The 16,560-nt window shown below is 34.6% G+C and overlaps 1 protein-coding gene across 2 annotated transcripts in view; it reads left to right on the top strand.

The window, feature by feature from the left end:
* STRN (striatin) overlaps window positions 1-16,560 on the top strand; it is a 164,028-nt gene that overhangs the window by 54,679 nt on the left and 92,789 nt on the right. For both annotated transcript variants that reach the window (XM_051976149.1, XM_051976150.1), the window contains exon 4: window positions 12,712-12,790. In XM_051976149.1, coding sequence (XP_051832109.1) covers window positions 12,712-12,790 — 79 coding nt within the window. The remainder of the gene's footprint in view (window positions 1-12,711; window positions 12,791-16,560) is intronic.

Here is a 16,560-nt window from a genome sequence, read left to right as displayed (position 1 = left end):
TGCATTGAAAATTACATTCAATAAAAAGCCACGGGAAAGTAGACCAAAAAATAATTGGAAACTAAATAATCTCATACTAAAGAATGATTGGATGAAACAGCAAATTATAGACATAATTAATAATTTCATCCAAGAAAACGATAATAATGAGACATCATACCAAAATGTATGGGATGCAGCCAAAGCGGTAATAAGGGGAATCTCATATCTCTAGAGGCCTATTTATATAAAATAGAGAAAGAGAAGGTCAATGAATTGGGCTTGCAACTAAAAATGCTAGAAAAGGAACAAATTAAAACCCCCAGTCAAACACTAAACTTGAAATTCTAAAAATAAAAGGAGAGATCAATAAAATTGAAAGTAAAAAAACTATTGAATTAATTAATAAAACTAAGAGTTGGTTCTATGAAAAAACCAACAAAATAGACAAACCCTTAGTAAATCTGATTAAAAAAAGGAAAGAGGAAAATCAAATTGTTAGTCTTAAAAATGAAAAGGGAGAACTCACCACTAACGAAGAGGAAATTAGAGCAATAATTAGGAGTTACTTTGCCCAACTTTACGCCAATAAATTCGACAACTTAAATGAAATAGAAGAATACCTCCAAAAATATAGCTTCCCTAAACTAACAGAGGAAGAAGTAAATATCCTAAACACTCCCATCTCAGAAAAAAGAAATAGAACAAACTGTCAATCAACTCCCTAAGAAAAAATCCCCAGGACCAGATGGATTTACATGTGAATTCTATCAAACATTTAAAAATCAGTTAACTCCAATGCTAAATAAACTATTTGAAAAAGTCGGGATTGAAGGAGTCCTACCAAACTCCTTTTATGACACAGACATGGTACTGATACCTAAACTAGGTAGGCTGAAAACAGAGAAAGAAAATTATAGACCAATCTCCCTAATGAATATTGATGCTAAAATCTTAAATAAAATATTAGCAAAAAGATTACAGAAAATCATCCCCAGGATAATATACTATGACCAAGTAGGATTTATACCAGGAATGCAGGGCTGGTTCAATATTAGGAAAACTATTAACATAATTGACTATATCAATAACCAACCAAACAAAAACCATATGATCATCTCAATAGATGCAGAAAAAGCATTTGATAAAGTCCAACAGCCATTCCTAATAAAAACACTTGAGAGCACAGGAATAAAAGGACTTTTCCTTAAAATAGTCAGGAGCATATATTTAAAACCTTCAGTAAGCATCATATGCAATGGGGAAAAACTGGAACCTTTCCCAGTAAGATCTGGAGTGAAGCAAGGTTGCCCACTATCACCATTATTATTCAATATTGTATTAGAAACACTAGCCTCAGCAATAAGAGTTGAGAAAGAGATTAAAGGAATTAGAGTAGGCAATGAGGAAACCAAATTATCACTCTTTGCAGATGATATGATGGTATACCTAGAGAACCCCAGAGATTCTACTAAAAAGCTATTAGAAATAATTCATAATTTTAGCAAAGTAGCAGGATACAAAATAAATCCCCATAAATCCTCAGCATTTTTATACACCACCAACAAAATCCAAGAGCAAGAGATACAAAGAGAAATTCCATTCAAAATAGCTGTTGATAGCATAAAATATTTGGGAATCTACCTACCAAAGGAAAGTCAGGAATTATTTGAGCAAAATTACAAAAAAGTTTCCACACAAATAAAGTCACAATTAAATAATTGGAAAAATATTGAGTGCTCTTGGATAGGCCGAGCGAATATAATAAAGATGACAATACTCCCTAAACTAATCTATTTATTTAGTGCTATACCAATCAGACTTCCAAGAAAATATTTTAATGATTTAGAAAAAATAACAACAAAATTCATATGGAACAATAAAAAGTTGAGAATCTCAAGGGAATTAATGAAAAAAAAATCAAATGAAGGTGCTCTAGCTGTACCTAATATAAAATTATATTATAAAGCAGCAGTCACCAAAACCATTTGGTATTGGCTAAGAAATAGATTAGTTGATCAGTGGAAAAGGTTAGGTTCACAAGACAGAATAGTCAACTATAGCAATCTAGTGTTTGACAAACCCAAAGATTCTAACTTTTGGGATAAGATTTCATTATTTGATAAAAACTGCTGAGATAACTGGAAATTAGTATGGCAGAAATTAGGCAAGGACCCACACTTAACACCATATACCAAGATAAGATCAAAATGGGTCCATGATCTAGGCATAAAGAACGAGATTATAAATAAATTAGAGGAACATAGGATAGTTTATCTCTCAGACTTGTGGAGGAGAAAGAAATTTGTGACCAAAGATGAACTAGAGACCATTACTGATCACAAAATAGAAAATTTTGATTATATCAAATTAAAAAGCCTTTGTACAAACAGAACGAATGCAAACAAGATTAGTAGGGAAGCAACAAACTGGGAAAACATCTTAACAATTAAAGGTTCTGATAAAGGCCTCATTTCCAAAATATATAGAGAACTGACTCTAATTTATAAGAAACTAAGCCATTCTCCTATTGATAAATGGTCAAAGGATATGAACAGACAATTTTCAGATGATGAAATTGAAACTATTACCACTCACATGAAAGAGTGTTCCAAATCACTATTGATTAGAGAAATGCAAATTAAGACAACTCTGAGATATCACTACACACCTGTCAGATTAGCTCAGACGACAGGAAAAAATAATGATGAATGTTGGAGGGGATACGGGAAAACGGGGACACTGATGGTGTTGGTTGTGAGTTGTGAACGAATCCAACCATTCTGGAGAGCAATCTGGAATTATGCCCAAAAAGTTATCAAACTGTGCATACCCTTTGATCCAGCCGTGTTTCTATTGGGCTTATACCCCAAAGAGATACTAAAAAAGGGAAAGGGACCTGTATGTGCCAAAATGTTTGTAGTAGCCCTGTTTGTAGTGGCTAGAAACTGGAAAATGAATGGATGCCCATCAATTGGAGAATGGCTGGGTAAATTGTGGTATATGAATGTTATGGAATATTATTGCTCTGTAAGGAATGACCAGCAGGATGAATACAGAGAGGCTTGGAGAGACCTACATGGACTGATGCTAAGTGAGATGAGCAGAACCAGGAGATCATTATACACTTCGACAACGATATCGTATGAGGATGTATTCTGATGGAAATGGATTTCTATGACAAAGAGACCTAACTGAGTTTCAATGGATAAATGATGGACAGAAACAGCTACACCCAAAGAAGGAACACTGGGAAATGAATGTGAATTATTTGCATTTTTGATTTTCTTCCCGAGTTATTTTTACCTTCTGAATCCAATTCTCCCTGTGCAACAAGAGAACTGTTCAGTTCTGCAAACATATATTGTATCTAGGATATACTGCAACATATTTAACATATATAGGACTGCTTGCCATCTTGGGGGGGGGTGGAGGGCGGGAGGGGAAAAAACGAAACATAAGCGAGTGCAAGGGATAATGTTGTAAAAAATTACCCTGGCATGGATCTGTCAATACAAAGTTATTATTAAATAAAATAAAATTTAAATTTAAAAAAAATTATGTAATATTGCATATTTTTCCAATTAGATGTAAAAACAATTTAAAATTTTTTTTTTCAAATTTTGAGTTCCACATTCTCTCTCTACTCTTTTCTCCCTTCCCCCATTGAGAAAGCCAGTAATTTGACATGTTACACATGGAAATTCATGCAAGACATATTTCCATGTAAGTTATTCTGTGGAAGAAAATAAGAGAAAAAAATCCAAGAAAAATAAAACCAGTAAAGGAAAAATATCTTTGATCTGTTTTCAGGCTCTATCAGTTGTTTCTTTGTACATACTTTTCATCCTGAGTCTTATAGAATTATCTTGGCATCATTGTATTGCTGAGGATAGCTAAATGATTTATAGAAGATCATCATATAATATTGCTGTTAGCATGTATAGCGTTCTAGTTCTGCTCGTATTATTTTGCTTCAGTTCATGTTAGTCTTTCCATGTTTTTCTATTCATCATTTTTTAAAAATTACAATAGTAATCTATCACAATCACATAACATGATTCTCCAATTAATGGACTCGCCTCAGTTCCCAATTCTTTGCCACCACTAAAAGAGTTACTATAAATATTTTTGTCCAGATAAGTCCTTTTTGTTTATGTTTTTTTTATCTCTGGAATACGGACCTAGAAGTAGTATTGCTTGGTGAAATGATATGCATGTTTTTATTGCTTTGGGGGCATAGTTCTAAATTGCTCTGTAGAATGGCTGAATCTGTATACAACTTCACTAGGTGTACATTAGTGTTAAAATTTTCCCACATTTGTCACTTTCCTCTTCTGTCATATTAGCCAATCTGACAGATATGAGGGAATAGGTCAGAATTGTTTTAATTTGCATTTTTCTCATCTGCACTGAATCATAGCATTTTTATATGACTATAAATAGCCTTAATTTTATCTGAAAACTATCTCCTCATATCTTTTGACCATTTATCAATAGCTCTTAATTTTATAAATTTGACTCAGTTTTCTGTTTCAAAAATTATCTTTATGAATTTATCAAACTCACTACAAAAAAAAATAATTCACAGTAGTGGTTGCCAACTATGTATTTCCCTCCATTCCATTTTCTTCATTTGTCCTACTGTTTCTCCTTTCACCCTGTTCATTCTCAAAATGCTTTTAATTTTTTTCCTCCCCCCAAATTGCTTTCCCTTCTATCAGCTCTTGCTCTCTCTTCTCCCTTTTTTAGTCCCCATCTCTTCCTACTTTCCTATGTGGCAAAATATATTTATTTCTACATCCAATTGAATATGAATAGTATTTCTTCTTTTGATTTAACTTGATGAGACTAAGATTCTAACTTTTAAGTACCTCCTTTTCTATTTTGGCCAATCCTACTTTTTAAGAAGTTCTCATCTGTGAAATTTTATGCATATATTTTTCCTTTGGCCAATTCTACTTTATAAGGCATTCTTCTCTTCATTGGATTTTTGTGCCTCTTTTACCAATTAGCCTATTTTGTTTTTTAAGATGTTATTTTCTTCAGTATTTTTTTGTGCCCCCTCTAACAAACTATTGCCTCTTTTCTCATGATTTTCTTGATCATTCTTATTTTTCTTTCCAATTTTTTCTACCTCTCTTATTTGATTTTAAAATCCTTTTTGAATTCTTCCATAGCCTGAAATTAATTTATATTTTTCTATGAGGCTTTGGATGCAGGAATATTGACTTTGTTTTATCTCCTGAGTGTGTGTTTTCATCTTTTTTGTCACTGTAGTAACTTTTTGTGGTCAGAAATTTTTTTTCTCTTGTTTGCTCATTTTCTCAGCCTATTCTTGACTTTTTAACTCTATGTTAAATTATGGCTCTACTTTCCAAGTAGAGGGGACACAGTCCCCTTCAGATTTTTTTGGCAGCTATTTTCCATATTAATTTTGGTGACTTATATAAGTTTTTGGCTTTTCCAGGGTGATATAATCTAAGGACAGATGGGTTAACTCCTCTTTTATACTGTGTACTGCTTTGTGAGTGACCACAAACACTTTTTTCAACCCTGAAATTATTGCCAGTGCCGGGGTCCCTTCTCTTTGGTTGCATATTTTGCTGTGTCAGTGCTCCTTCTTGTACTGGGACTCAACGCAATCGAGTTGTGTGATACAGATCCAAGTATAAGCAATAATACAGAGTCCTGGTGCCAGCAAAAGGACCCTATTAGTCTCCTGACCCATTCTTCTCTCCCTTTGCCGCCTGTGGGCTGAGAGATCTGGAAAGCGGCATTGTTTCCTCTGATTCAGTCACTCCAAGGCCTGTTCATGGTTCGCTGGGTCCCATTCTGTGCTGGTTGGGGTCTGTACTGAATTGCACTCCTTTGTCACCCTGGTGTAATAGATTTTTTCCAGCCAATCTTCTAAGTTATTTCGGGCTGGAAAATTGTTTCATTCTTTGTTTTTGTGGGTTCTATTTCTCTAGAATTTTGTTTAGTCATTATTTAAAGGTATTTGGAGGGGTTTGGGGGAGAGCCCAGACAAGTTTCCTGCCTTTTTTATTCAGTAATTTTAGTTCTACCTCCAACATGAATTTTTGAAAGTTAATTTTATATCAGGATCTTCCTATTGCATTGTTTGTATGAATCATTCTGGAAGGCTCTATCAAAGTTTCAATAGTGTAATCTTTTCTTCATTCAACAGATTTAAAAAAAAATTTATGTATGTGACATTGTACTAGGGATGCAAAGATACTAATAAAAAAGTTCCTGTTATCAAAGAACTTAAATTTTCTTTGGGATTCAGTGTATATGAATGAATAAATGCCATATTACTTAAGGAGAAGAGAGAATACTAATAAAGGGGGGTGGCGGGCAGGATAGGATTCAGGGAGTAGGTACCTCCAAAACTTGAACTGAAAAGAAGACAGCTGAAAATGAGAGGTAGTAAGAATTCCACATTCTGTGCGAAGCATTCAGAAACAAGATAGTCGGTGCAAAAACTGGGAGATGGATTGATGATGTTGGAAAACAGCAAGAGGACCATTATGATTGAAACCTAATAATGAAGAGAAGTTAGAATCAAATTGTAAAAGACTTTGAAGCTAAAAATAAGGAAATTTGTGTTTTCTAGCTGCAAAAAGGAAGCATCAAAACCAGGGTAGTGCTTTAGTAGTATTAATTTGATTCTTATGTGAACATGGAAAAGATTAGAAAAGGAAAATCACTTATGTGGCTTTTGCAGGTATAAGGACCTGAAGTTAGTAATGTGAAAGGAAGGGAAGTTTAAAGACACAAGAAATGTATCAATATTCATTAGGGAAATTGGTCTAGAATTTTCTTTCTCTGTTTAATTTACTTTCTCTGTTTTAACCCTTCCTGGTTTAGGTATCAGTACCATTTATATGTCATAAAAGAAATTTGGTAGAACTCCTTTTTTATCTCTTTTCCCACATAGTTTATATAGTATTAGAATTACTTGTTTTTTAATGTTCGATAGAATACATTTGTAAATCCTGGAGATTTTTTCTTAGGGAGTTCATTAATTGCTTGCTCAATTTTTTTTTTTAATGAGACTTTATATATTTTATTTTCTCCTCTTAAATCTATGCAAGCTATATTTTTGTAAATATTCATCCATTTCACTTAGATTGTCAGATTTACTGGCATACAGTTAGGTAAAATAGCTCCTACTTATTGCTTTGATTTCTTCTTCATTGTTGTTAAGTTCCCCTTTTACTTTTTGATATTGGTAATTTGGTTTTCTTCTTTCCTTTTTCTAATCAAATTAACCAAAGGTTTTATCTGTTGTTGTTTTTCATGAAACCAATTCTTACTTTTGTTTATTAATTCAATAGTTTTCTTTCAGCTTTATTAATCTCTTCTTTTATTTTCAGAATTTCTAATTTGGTATTTAGTTGAGGGCTTTTAATTTGTTCTTTTTAGCTTTTTTAGTTGCCCAATTCATTGAAATTTTCTTTCTCTATTTTATTCATGTAACCATCTAGAGATATAAGCTTTCCCCTAAGAACTTATTTGGCTTTATCCCATAAATTTTGGTATGTTATCTCGTTATTGCCATTCTCTTGGATGAAATAATCTATTATTTCTTTGGTTTGTTATTTCACCCACTCATTCTGTGGGATTAGTTTACTTAGTTTCAAATTAATTTTTGGTTTATTTTCCCATGGCCCTTTATTATGTAATTTTTATTGCATAATGATCTGAAAAGGATGAATTTACTATTTTTGCCTTTCTGTATTTGATTGTGAAATTTTTATGCCCTAATACATGGTCAGTTTTTGTGTAGATCCCATATGCTGCTGAGAAAAAAAGCATATTCCTTTCTATCCCCATTCATTCTGTCACACCTAATTTTTCTAATATTCTATTTACCTCCTTTCTTGTTTATTTTGTGGTTTGATTTATTTAGTTTTGACAGAGAGAGGGTGAGATCCCCCATGCAATAATTTTGCTTTCTATTTCTTCTTGCAAGTCTCTTAACTTCTATTCTACCCATCTGGCTCTCTAACTTATATACTATAGCCACTGAATATGATCATGGGCAAACTTATACCCTGACCCATTATGCATTCCTACCTTCCTGTCTCTCAATGAGGCTGTTGAACCTTCCCTTGCGGGGTCTGGCAATCCTCACTTGTAACTTCTCCCTCAGAGATTACTGATTTTCAGCATGCCTAATCCCAGGTTTTCAGACGTCTCGGGCCACTGCCTCATGAAGTAATGGTTCTTGTTCAACAGAGCACTAGGACACAGGAACTTGCGAACTCAAGTTTGAAAGACACTGGAGCCAGTATTCTCATATCTTTTTATCATCTCAAGGCTTGTGTTCTTATCTAAGGAGGACATGGATTTCTAGCAATGGCATTAGTGTTCTCTCTAGCTAATTTCCTGATAAGAAGACCAGCTGCTTCTCCTTTACCTAATAACCATTCAGCAGCTATCTGTAGGTGAGCCACAAAATCAGGGAAAGGTTATACTGCTGGAAGCTAGGAGAGCCAGCAGCTCCTTAACATATAGAGAGTCAACCCTGTAAGTGTTAACTGCCTCCTTCAATTCCTTAAATTTCTTCCACTTCAATTGAAGGGCCCATGTTCTTTCCTGGGGACTATCAAACACACCAAATTCTTGCTTCCTAATTCCCTTCGTTTGCTACCTTCTGTAACATACATCCTAATTCTAACTAATTCTGTCTACTTCCTGCTTTCACCATTGCCTCTTCCTGTGATGACACCTACTTTTGGCTTGCTTTATCAGTCTTGGGGTGTCATCTCCCTTCCTATGATCGGACCAGCTGAACTCATGAGATCCCTAGCCAATCCCATCCCTGTCCTTTGGGTGCCATTTATAACCTCTGAGGTTACTGATTGCCAGGGCTATGCAATGTTAAAGTGCCAAACATCCTGCCTTTATTGATAATCTCAGCAGGGATTAGCAGGAAGCTAGAGCAAGTGTATGTATGTCTCTGCATCTCTCTCTCTCTGCGCATCCCTGAATCTCTCTACATCTCTTCCTCTCTCTAATTCTCTCTGCATCCTTCTTCTGCCTGTGGCAAAGCTGGTTATTTATATTTACTCTTCTCTGGTATTATCCCATGCCTATCTCATTCAGCACTGTGTAGGTGGATCCACAGAAGGGAGACACCTGGAGTTAGTGCTATGACCTAAGAAAAGATCTAGCAAGAGGACACATCCCTCACCATCTCAAGGAAACAACTGTAAGACACAGCCTCCTGCTTCAGAGGCCAAGCCTCTTTTTATCTTCTGGGTCCACCCTACCAGCTGACATGGCATACATGGCAGTTCTCAGAAGGAAAATTTCTAATAGGGACAGTGATGATGCAGGCTTTTTCACTATGTTAGGTGGTCCTAGCCAAATCCCACTTGTTATGCTGGGATTCAGGGACTCACTATTTGCCTTCTGTAGTTGCATTGGAAGTTTCACAGCTAGTCTGCTGATTCATTGGCCTTCAGAACCAGGGATAGAATAGCCAATGGTGCTGTATTTTGATTACGATCCTCCCTGTAGATTCTAGGGCGTGGCTCTTCATTGTGGGATGACTTTGTTGCACCTGGGCTGGGCCACGTTCCCCCTCACCCCTTGCCAAATAGAGACAGACATTTCCTACAGTCCTTCCAAGATATTTTGTCCTGGAAAATTTTTACATTCCAAATATTCGTGGGGTCTCTCATTCCAAAATTGTTCAGAGATTTGATCTGGTGTTAATTCTAAGGGAAACCAGGAAGAGCTCAGACAAAGTCCTGTCTATTCTCTGCCAGCTTGGCTCCATGCCCATTTCTTTCATTTTGCAGAAGGGATACTGAAGCCCAGAAAAATAAAGTGATTTGCTCAGATGCATATAGGTAATAAAGGGTTAGTTTAAAATATAGCAAACATTTTTTCACATTTAAAAAAAAAACATTGTTTCCTTCACATCTGAATCTCAATGAAATGGATATATCCACAAAAAGGATGATCAAAATAAATGAGCAATATCTGACAATATGTTGTTTGTAAGAAACATACTTGAAAAATAAAGATTCTTATGTATTTAAAATGAAGGGCTTGCACAGATTATTATAATTCAAGTAAACAAAAAAAAGAAGGGCAGCAATCATAATTTTGGACAAGGCTGCAATAAAAATAGAAAGTAAAAGAGATAAGTTGGGAAACTGAATTATGCTGAAAGAAATCATAATTTCCTTGGTGGTTATTTGTCTTCTCCTTTTCGTTCTCTTTCTCTCTTACTCACTATTATTATCACTACATTTCCTGTAACCTAAGTTTACAACCTCATTCAAATTAAGAATCAAACTTTTTTTTTCATTTGAAATTATTTTAGTGGTGCCTTTCAGCTGTTTGGTGCTGTTTCATTCATTGAAAATATAAATATTGATATAACTTCATTTATCTCCTATTTTATACTGTGATTTGCATTTCTCTATTAGTGATTTGGGACTTTTTTCTCATATGGGTAGTGATACCTTGGATTTCTTCCTTTGAAAATTACTTTTTGATAAGTTAATCAATTGGGGAATGGCTTTTTTTTTTTTTCTTTAATGAACGTGAATCAATTCCTTACCTATTTTTGGAAATGAGATTTTTATCACAGAAACATGGCATGAAGATTCCCATCCCCTACTACCTCTAAGCAAATTGTTTTCCTTTATCCATGGAATCTAAGATCTTTAAAAAATATTTTTAATAATTCAATTTAAATATAATTTATTTTCTTTGCATTTTTGCCTGTACATTTTATTTTGCATACTTAAAATAAGTTACCAAAAAGAGGCATAAGTTTCATCAGATTACCAAAGGGGTCCATGACATCAAAAAAGGTGGATACTACCTCATAAAAGCCTAATTTCTGTCAAAGTATTTTCTATTTTCCTAGCAATTTTTGTTTTACTGACTCCTTAACTCCAGCAGCTGCAGTCTGTCAAACAATATTCTATGTTTATTTACTTCTGTATATTATATAGCTATTTTGTTTAACTGGCCAACTTTATCTGTTCTTTATTATTTTCCTGATGAAAATGTTAAAAATAATCATTATTAATTTTTAAATATAAAGATGTATTTGTATATTAATTCCTATTTAGAATATAGTGATACATTGATTGAACTTCAAAAATTAATTTTTTTTCTTGTTCCTTACTCATTTGACTGACTGAAACAATTAAGGTTAATGGTTTCAGATTGCTTTGTTAAGAACTGCTTAGGAAAAAATGCGTTCACTTTCATTCTATGACATAGTTTGAGAACTATGTTAGAGTACAAAACCTCCAGAAACACTATGGAAAAGTGCTTCTTTTTTCTCTCCCTCCCCTCCTAACTCCAGTAATGCATTCTAATAGATGACATTTGTATTAATTTGTTTTATTGAACTATACACAAAGTTTTGAGAAGAAAGTTCTGTCCTCTATGTAGTGAAAGGGTATGTGTTTGGGGCGGGGAGGGGCGTGCGCATAGTGGATGGTAGACTAGTGGATAGTGATAGATATGTATGCCTATATTAAAAAAAGAAAAACATTTCAATAAAACCTTTTTTTAAAGATTAAAAACAAAAGGAAAAAATGCAATCAGAGAAACCAAAACAGAGTTTTGCTACTATCTTGTTAAAGTTATTATTAACTTGTTAGCTTTTAAAAATTGTATGTAACAAAAGTTTGTGGGTGTTTGAGCAGTTATGTAATACAGTAGATAAAGTGCTGGGCCTACAACCCGGAAGACTCTTCTTCCTATGTTCAAATCTAGCCTTCGACAGTTACCAACATGTAAAATGAACTGAAGAAAGAAATGGCATGCCATTTCAGTATTGTTGCCAAGACAATCTCAAAAAGGGTCTTGAAGAGTCAGATGTGACTACAGAACTTCAGAACAAAAACAACAGTAAACAAATTCAGATATTCATATAAGCCTCTTTTACATTCTTTGTATTTTATATTTGTTAATGATTGCCTTCATAATAAAAAATAAATTTTTCTTAAAGTAGTAGTTGTTGCCTACTATTGAATGCAGGTTCTGAAGAGGATAAATGTTTCTTCAAGGATCATTTTCAAAGTGTGATACTTTTGATTTCAAATTGATGGTTTATAAACATAATACGTTTGGTTTGAAAGCGTGTAATATTGGTCATCTTTTTTCTTTTTAATTAAATCTTTATATTTACAAAACATGTGCATGATAATTTTTCAACATTGATCCTTCCAAATCATAGGTTCCAAATTTTCCCCTCCATGCTCCCATCCCCTCCCCTAAGTGGCAGGTAATCTAATAGATGTTAAATAGGTCATTTTTTTCCTAATCTGTTTTCCACATTGGGTTGTCTACCCAATTTTTTAGGTAGACTTTTAATTTGGTGATTTTCATCTTGTTGATAGTAGATTGTGAGATTCACCAAGCATTTTTGCTATAATTCATATAATTTGTTTTGGTTAAGTGTTCATCTTGGAAAAGAAAATCTCTTAATTCAGTGTAAGTTAGAGAAGAAATCTCTTTAGCAATTCTGGTGCTGTTAGGAGAGTTGAATAATAATAAACTTTATATTAGAGTTGAGTGATAGAAATCAAGTGTTAAAATGATTTTACATCTGTCTTTTTAAGTGTATCTTTATCACTGCTGCTTTATATTCTTAATCTTATAAAATTTACTGTTTTTTTTAATAAACTGAGATGTTCTCTCACATGTAAAATGTTAATTTTATGATGATTTAATGTTTTCCAGATGAAGGCAATGAAACAGAGGTACAACCACAACAAAATAGCCAGTTAATGTGGAAACAAGGAAGACAGCTGCTTAGGCAGTAAGTATTCCATGTTTAGTGTTATAAATTGAGAAAGAAAAGAAAGCATTTAAAAAATTTCTTGAGATCCTCCTATGTATGTTATTTGGATTGAAATTTGAATTTAATAATGTATTAGTTATTAACAACTTAATTTGTTATTTATATTTAAAATTTTTTTTATTATATCTTTTTATTTATAAAATACATGCATAGGTAATTTTTTTCAGCATTGATCCTTGCAAAACCTTCCCTTTCAAATTTTTCTCTCCTTCCTCCTCGCTGCCCCTAGATGGTAGGTAGTCCAATACATGTTAAATATGTTAAATCTAATATTTGCATATATGTCTATGCAGTTATCTTGATGCACAAGAAAAATTGGATCTAGAAAGAAAAAAAAAACCTGAGAAGAAAAACAAAAATGCAAGCAAACAAGTGAAAATTATGTTTTGGTCCACACTCAGTTCCCATAGTCCTTTCTTTGGGTATAGCTGACTTTCTTCATTACTGGACAATTGGAACTGGTTTGAATCATCTCAATGTTGAAGAGAGACACATCTATCAGAACTTATTGTCATATAGTCTTCTTGTTGCTGTGTACAATGATCTCTTGGTTCTGCTCATTTCACTTAGCGTCAGTCCATGTAAGTCTCCCCAAACCTCTTTGTATTCATCCTGCTGGTCGTTTCTTACAGAACAATAATATTCCATAACATTCATATACCACAATTTATTTAGCCATTTTCCAATTAATGGGCATCCACTCAGTTTCCAGTTTCTTGCCACTACAAAAGGGCTGCCACAAACATTTTTGCACATGTGGGTCCCTTCCCTCCTTTAAGATCTCTTTGGGATATAAGTCCAGTAGTAACCCTACTGGGTCAGAGGGTATACACAGTTCCAGATTGCTCTCCAGAATACTTTGGATCAGTTCACAGTTCCACCAACAATGCATCAGTGTCCCAGTTTTCCCACATTCCCTCCAACATTCTTATCTTTTTCTGTTGTCTTAGCCAATCTGACAGGTTTATAGTGGTTATCTCAGAGTTGTCTTAATTTGCATTTCTCTGATCAATAGTGATTTGGAGCACCCTTTCATATGACTAGAAATAGTTTCAATTTCTTTGTCTGAAAATTATTTGGTCATATCCTTTGACCATTTATCAATTGGAGAATGGCTTGATTTCTTATAAATTTGAGTCAGTTCTCTATATATTTTTAGAAATGAGGCCTTTATAAGAACCTTTAACTGTAAACATGTTTTCGCAGTTTATTGCTTCCCTTCTAATCTTGGCTGCTTTAGTTGTGTTTGTACAAACCCTTGTTGTGATCTTTTTCTTCTCAAAAAGCAGCCAGGTGATAAAAGTTCAGATCTTTTATTATCTCCAATATAGCCCGGTTAGCTTAGAGGCCTATCTCTCTGCTTGGTTCCAAGAGCTCTCTCCAAATGTCTTTAAATCCAAAGGTCTGGTCCTTCAGCCTCTGCCTCTGCTTTCTTCAGCCTCCAGCCAGCTCCAACTCTTCATGTCATTCCGGTGAAATCTCGACTTGTAGCGTCTTCCTCTCCGAAGAAGTCTCCGACTGGCCCATTGGCCTATTTATGCTCCTTCCAGAGAGAGGGATTATGGGTAGTTCTACTTAGTACCTTGTTTCAGGTTCTGCCCAAAACATCTTCTTGTAAGATTAGATCAACTCTAATTACTTAGCAGTTAGTAAGGATTCCAACATCTCCCCCTTTCTTTTGTTTTAAAACATAGGGGGTTTCTGAAGGGGTACACATAAATCCATCAATATGGGCCAGAACTTTGTAACAGATATACATGGTATACATAAATCCATCAATATGGGAGGCATTATACATAATTTACATAAGTACATAGCAATATAACACAGGCTAGTAGTAATGTAACAACATGAATCAACCTAAAAATTTACACATGTCCATAAGTCCTAGAAACAGTCCAATAGGATTCCATTGTCCATTAGTTCATGTGCCAGGAATCCAATAGTTCCTGTAAGCCCTGAAGTACTGCAAAAGTCTCATCAACAATTTTTCATCTCAGGGAATCCAGTGATTCTTGCTGGTTTTTCAGGAACTGAAAGCTGAAGATTTTAAAGTTCTTTTGACAGTCTCATTGTTAGCCATCTGATTCCTTTTCCAACTGTGGAAATATAAGCAGATCCTCTTCCCCAAGCAGTTAATCTAATTCTCTTCTATTTACCACTTTTGGGATTTCTCCTCATCATCTGGTAATTACATTGGAGCTGTTTGCATTGGATATTGTCTTGTTGTCTTAAAAGGCCTGTATTCTTCCCAACTGTAATCCTGATTGCTTTTCTGTTGGTTGATGACATCAGAGTTCTGAATTTCTAAAGTCTCTCTGGGTGTAACCTCAGCTGCTATCATGCCCCACCTGTCATTTGATTGATACTTTAGAGCTGGGCCCTGCCTCTCATTCCTCTGGGTCAATATACATTTAGAGGCCCAGTGAAAGCCTCGGTTACATTTTGGACATGGGGTTTTGGGTTTTCTCTCACCCTGTCTTCTCACTCTATCTCCATATCTACAATGAGCTCTCAAATGTCCAACTTTTCTGCAATGAAAACATCGACGAGTTTCTCTAGAATTCCTCTGCCAAGAAGGACCTTGTCTTTCCATGTTCATCATAGTCTGGGCATAATAAGCATTTGTGCCCACTGTGGCACAGCGTCTAATGATCTCCTCTAAAGAAGCATTTTTGTCTAGCCCCCATATAATTCTCTTGCAAATCTCATTGGCATTTTCCTTAGCCAAATGTCTAGTCATTATTTCTGTTGCTGCATTGTCTCCAGTGGTTCTTATTACAGCTGTTTGTAAACGTCCCACAAAATCTGCAAAAGGTTCGTTGGGACCTTGCTCTATTTTTGTGAAAGCATTATTTCCATCTTTCTGTTCAGGGAGAGAATTCCAAGCTTTTATTGCAGCCTTAGAAATTTGCTCATACACTGTTATGGGATAATAAATCTGTTCTGAACTCTCTGCATACTGACCTTGACCAGCTAGTTGGTCAAAAGTGATTTGTCCAATAGTTCCTGTTTGCCCATTGCGTTGGGCTTGAATCCTACATAATTCATGAAACTCTGAAAGCCACAATAAATTTTGTCCCGGTTCAAGACATGTTTTAGCGATGGATTTCCAGTCATTCGGGGTTAAGATTTTATAAGACAAATTATCCAGTAACATCTTCACATAAGATGATGTAGCCCCATAAAGAGTGCAACCCTTTTTCAAATCTTTAATTTTTTCCAAATTAAAAGGAGTGTATCTTCTCCCTTTTTGACCTGAGGAGTTGAGCTCTTCAATCACAGGATATGTATTTATAAAATCAGATATATCTTCTCCTTCATTTTTTGCTTTAATTAATGCTTTTTCTAATCTTGTCAAATTCTGCTTTACAGGAGAAGCTGACTGTGTTTCTGTCTCTCTCCCTCCCCCTTGTTCCACACATGAAGGGTTAATTGCAGGGGGAGGGTCATGAGATGTGGAATCATCTAATTCCTCCTGCTGTGAAGTATCACACTCAGAATTGTAATTAACTCCATTCTCATCTGATTCGTCCTCCTTTTCACCTAGTAAAGTTGGCATTTCTTCCTCCTGTACTTTTCTTTTCATCATTCTATCACTTAAATAACTTCTTATAGCCAATTGTATTACATTATATGTATTAATTATTGAGTTAGGCCCATTTTTGTCATAGAATTGACAAAGATCCTCTCCAACCAATTTCCATTCATTTAGATCTAATTCCTTA

This window comes from Antechinus flavipes, chromosome 2, assembly GCF_016432865.1.
Source record: "Antechinus flavipes isolate AdamAnt ecotype Samford, QLD, Australia chromosome 2, AdamAnt_v2, whole genome shotgun sequence".
Taxonomy (NCBI): Eukaryota; Metazoa; Chordata; class Mammalia; order Dasyuromorphia; family Dasyuridae; genus Antechinus; species Antechinus flavipes.
This window is presented reverse-complemented; position numbering and strand designations above follow the sequence as displayed.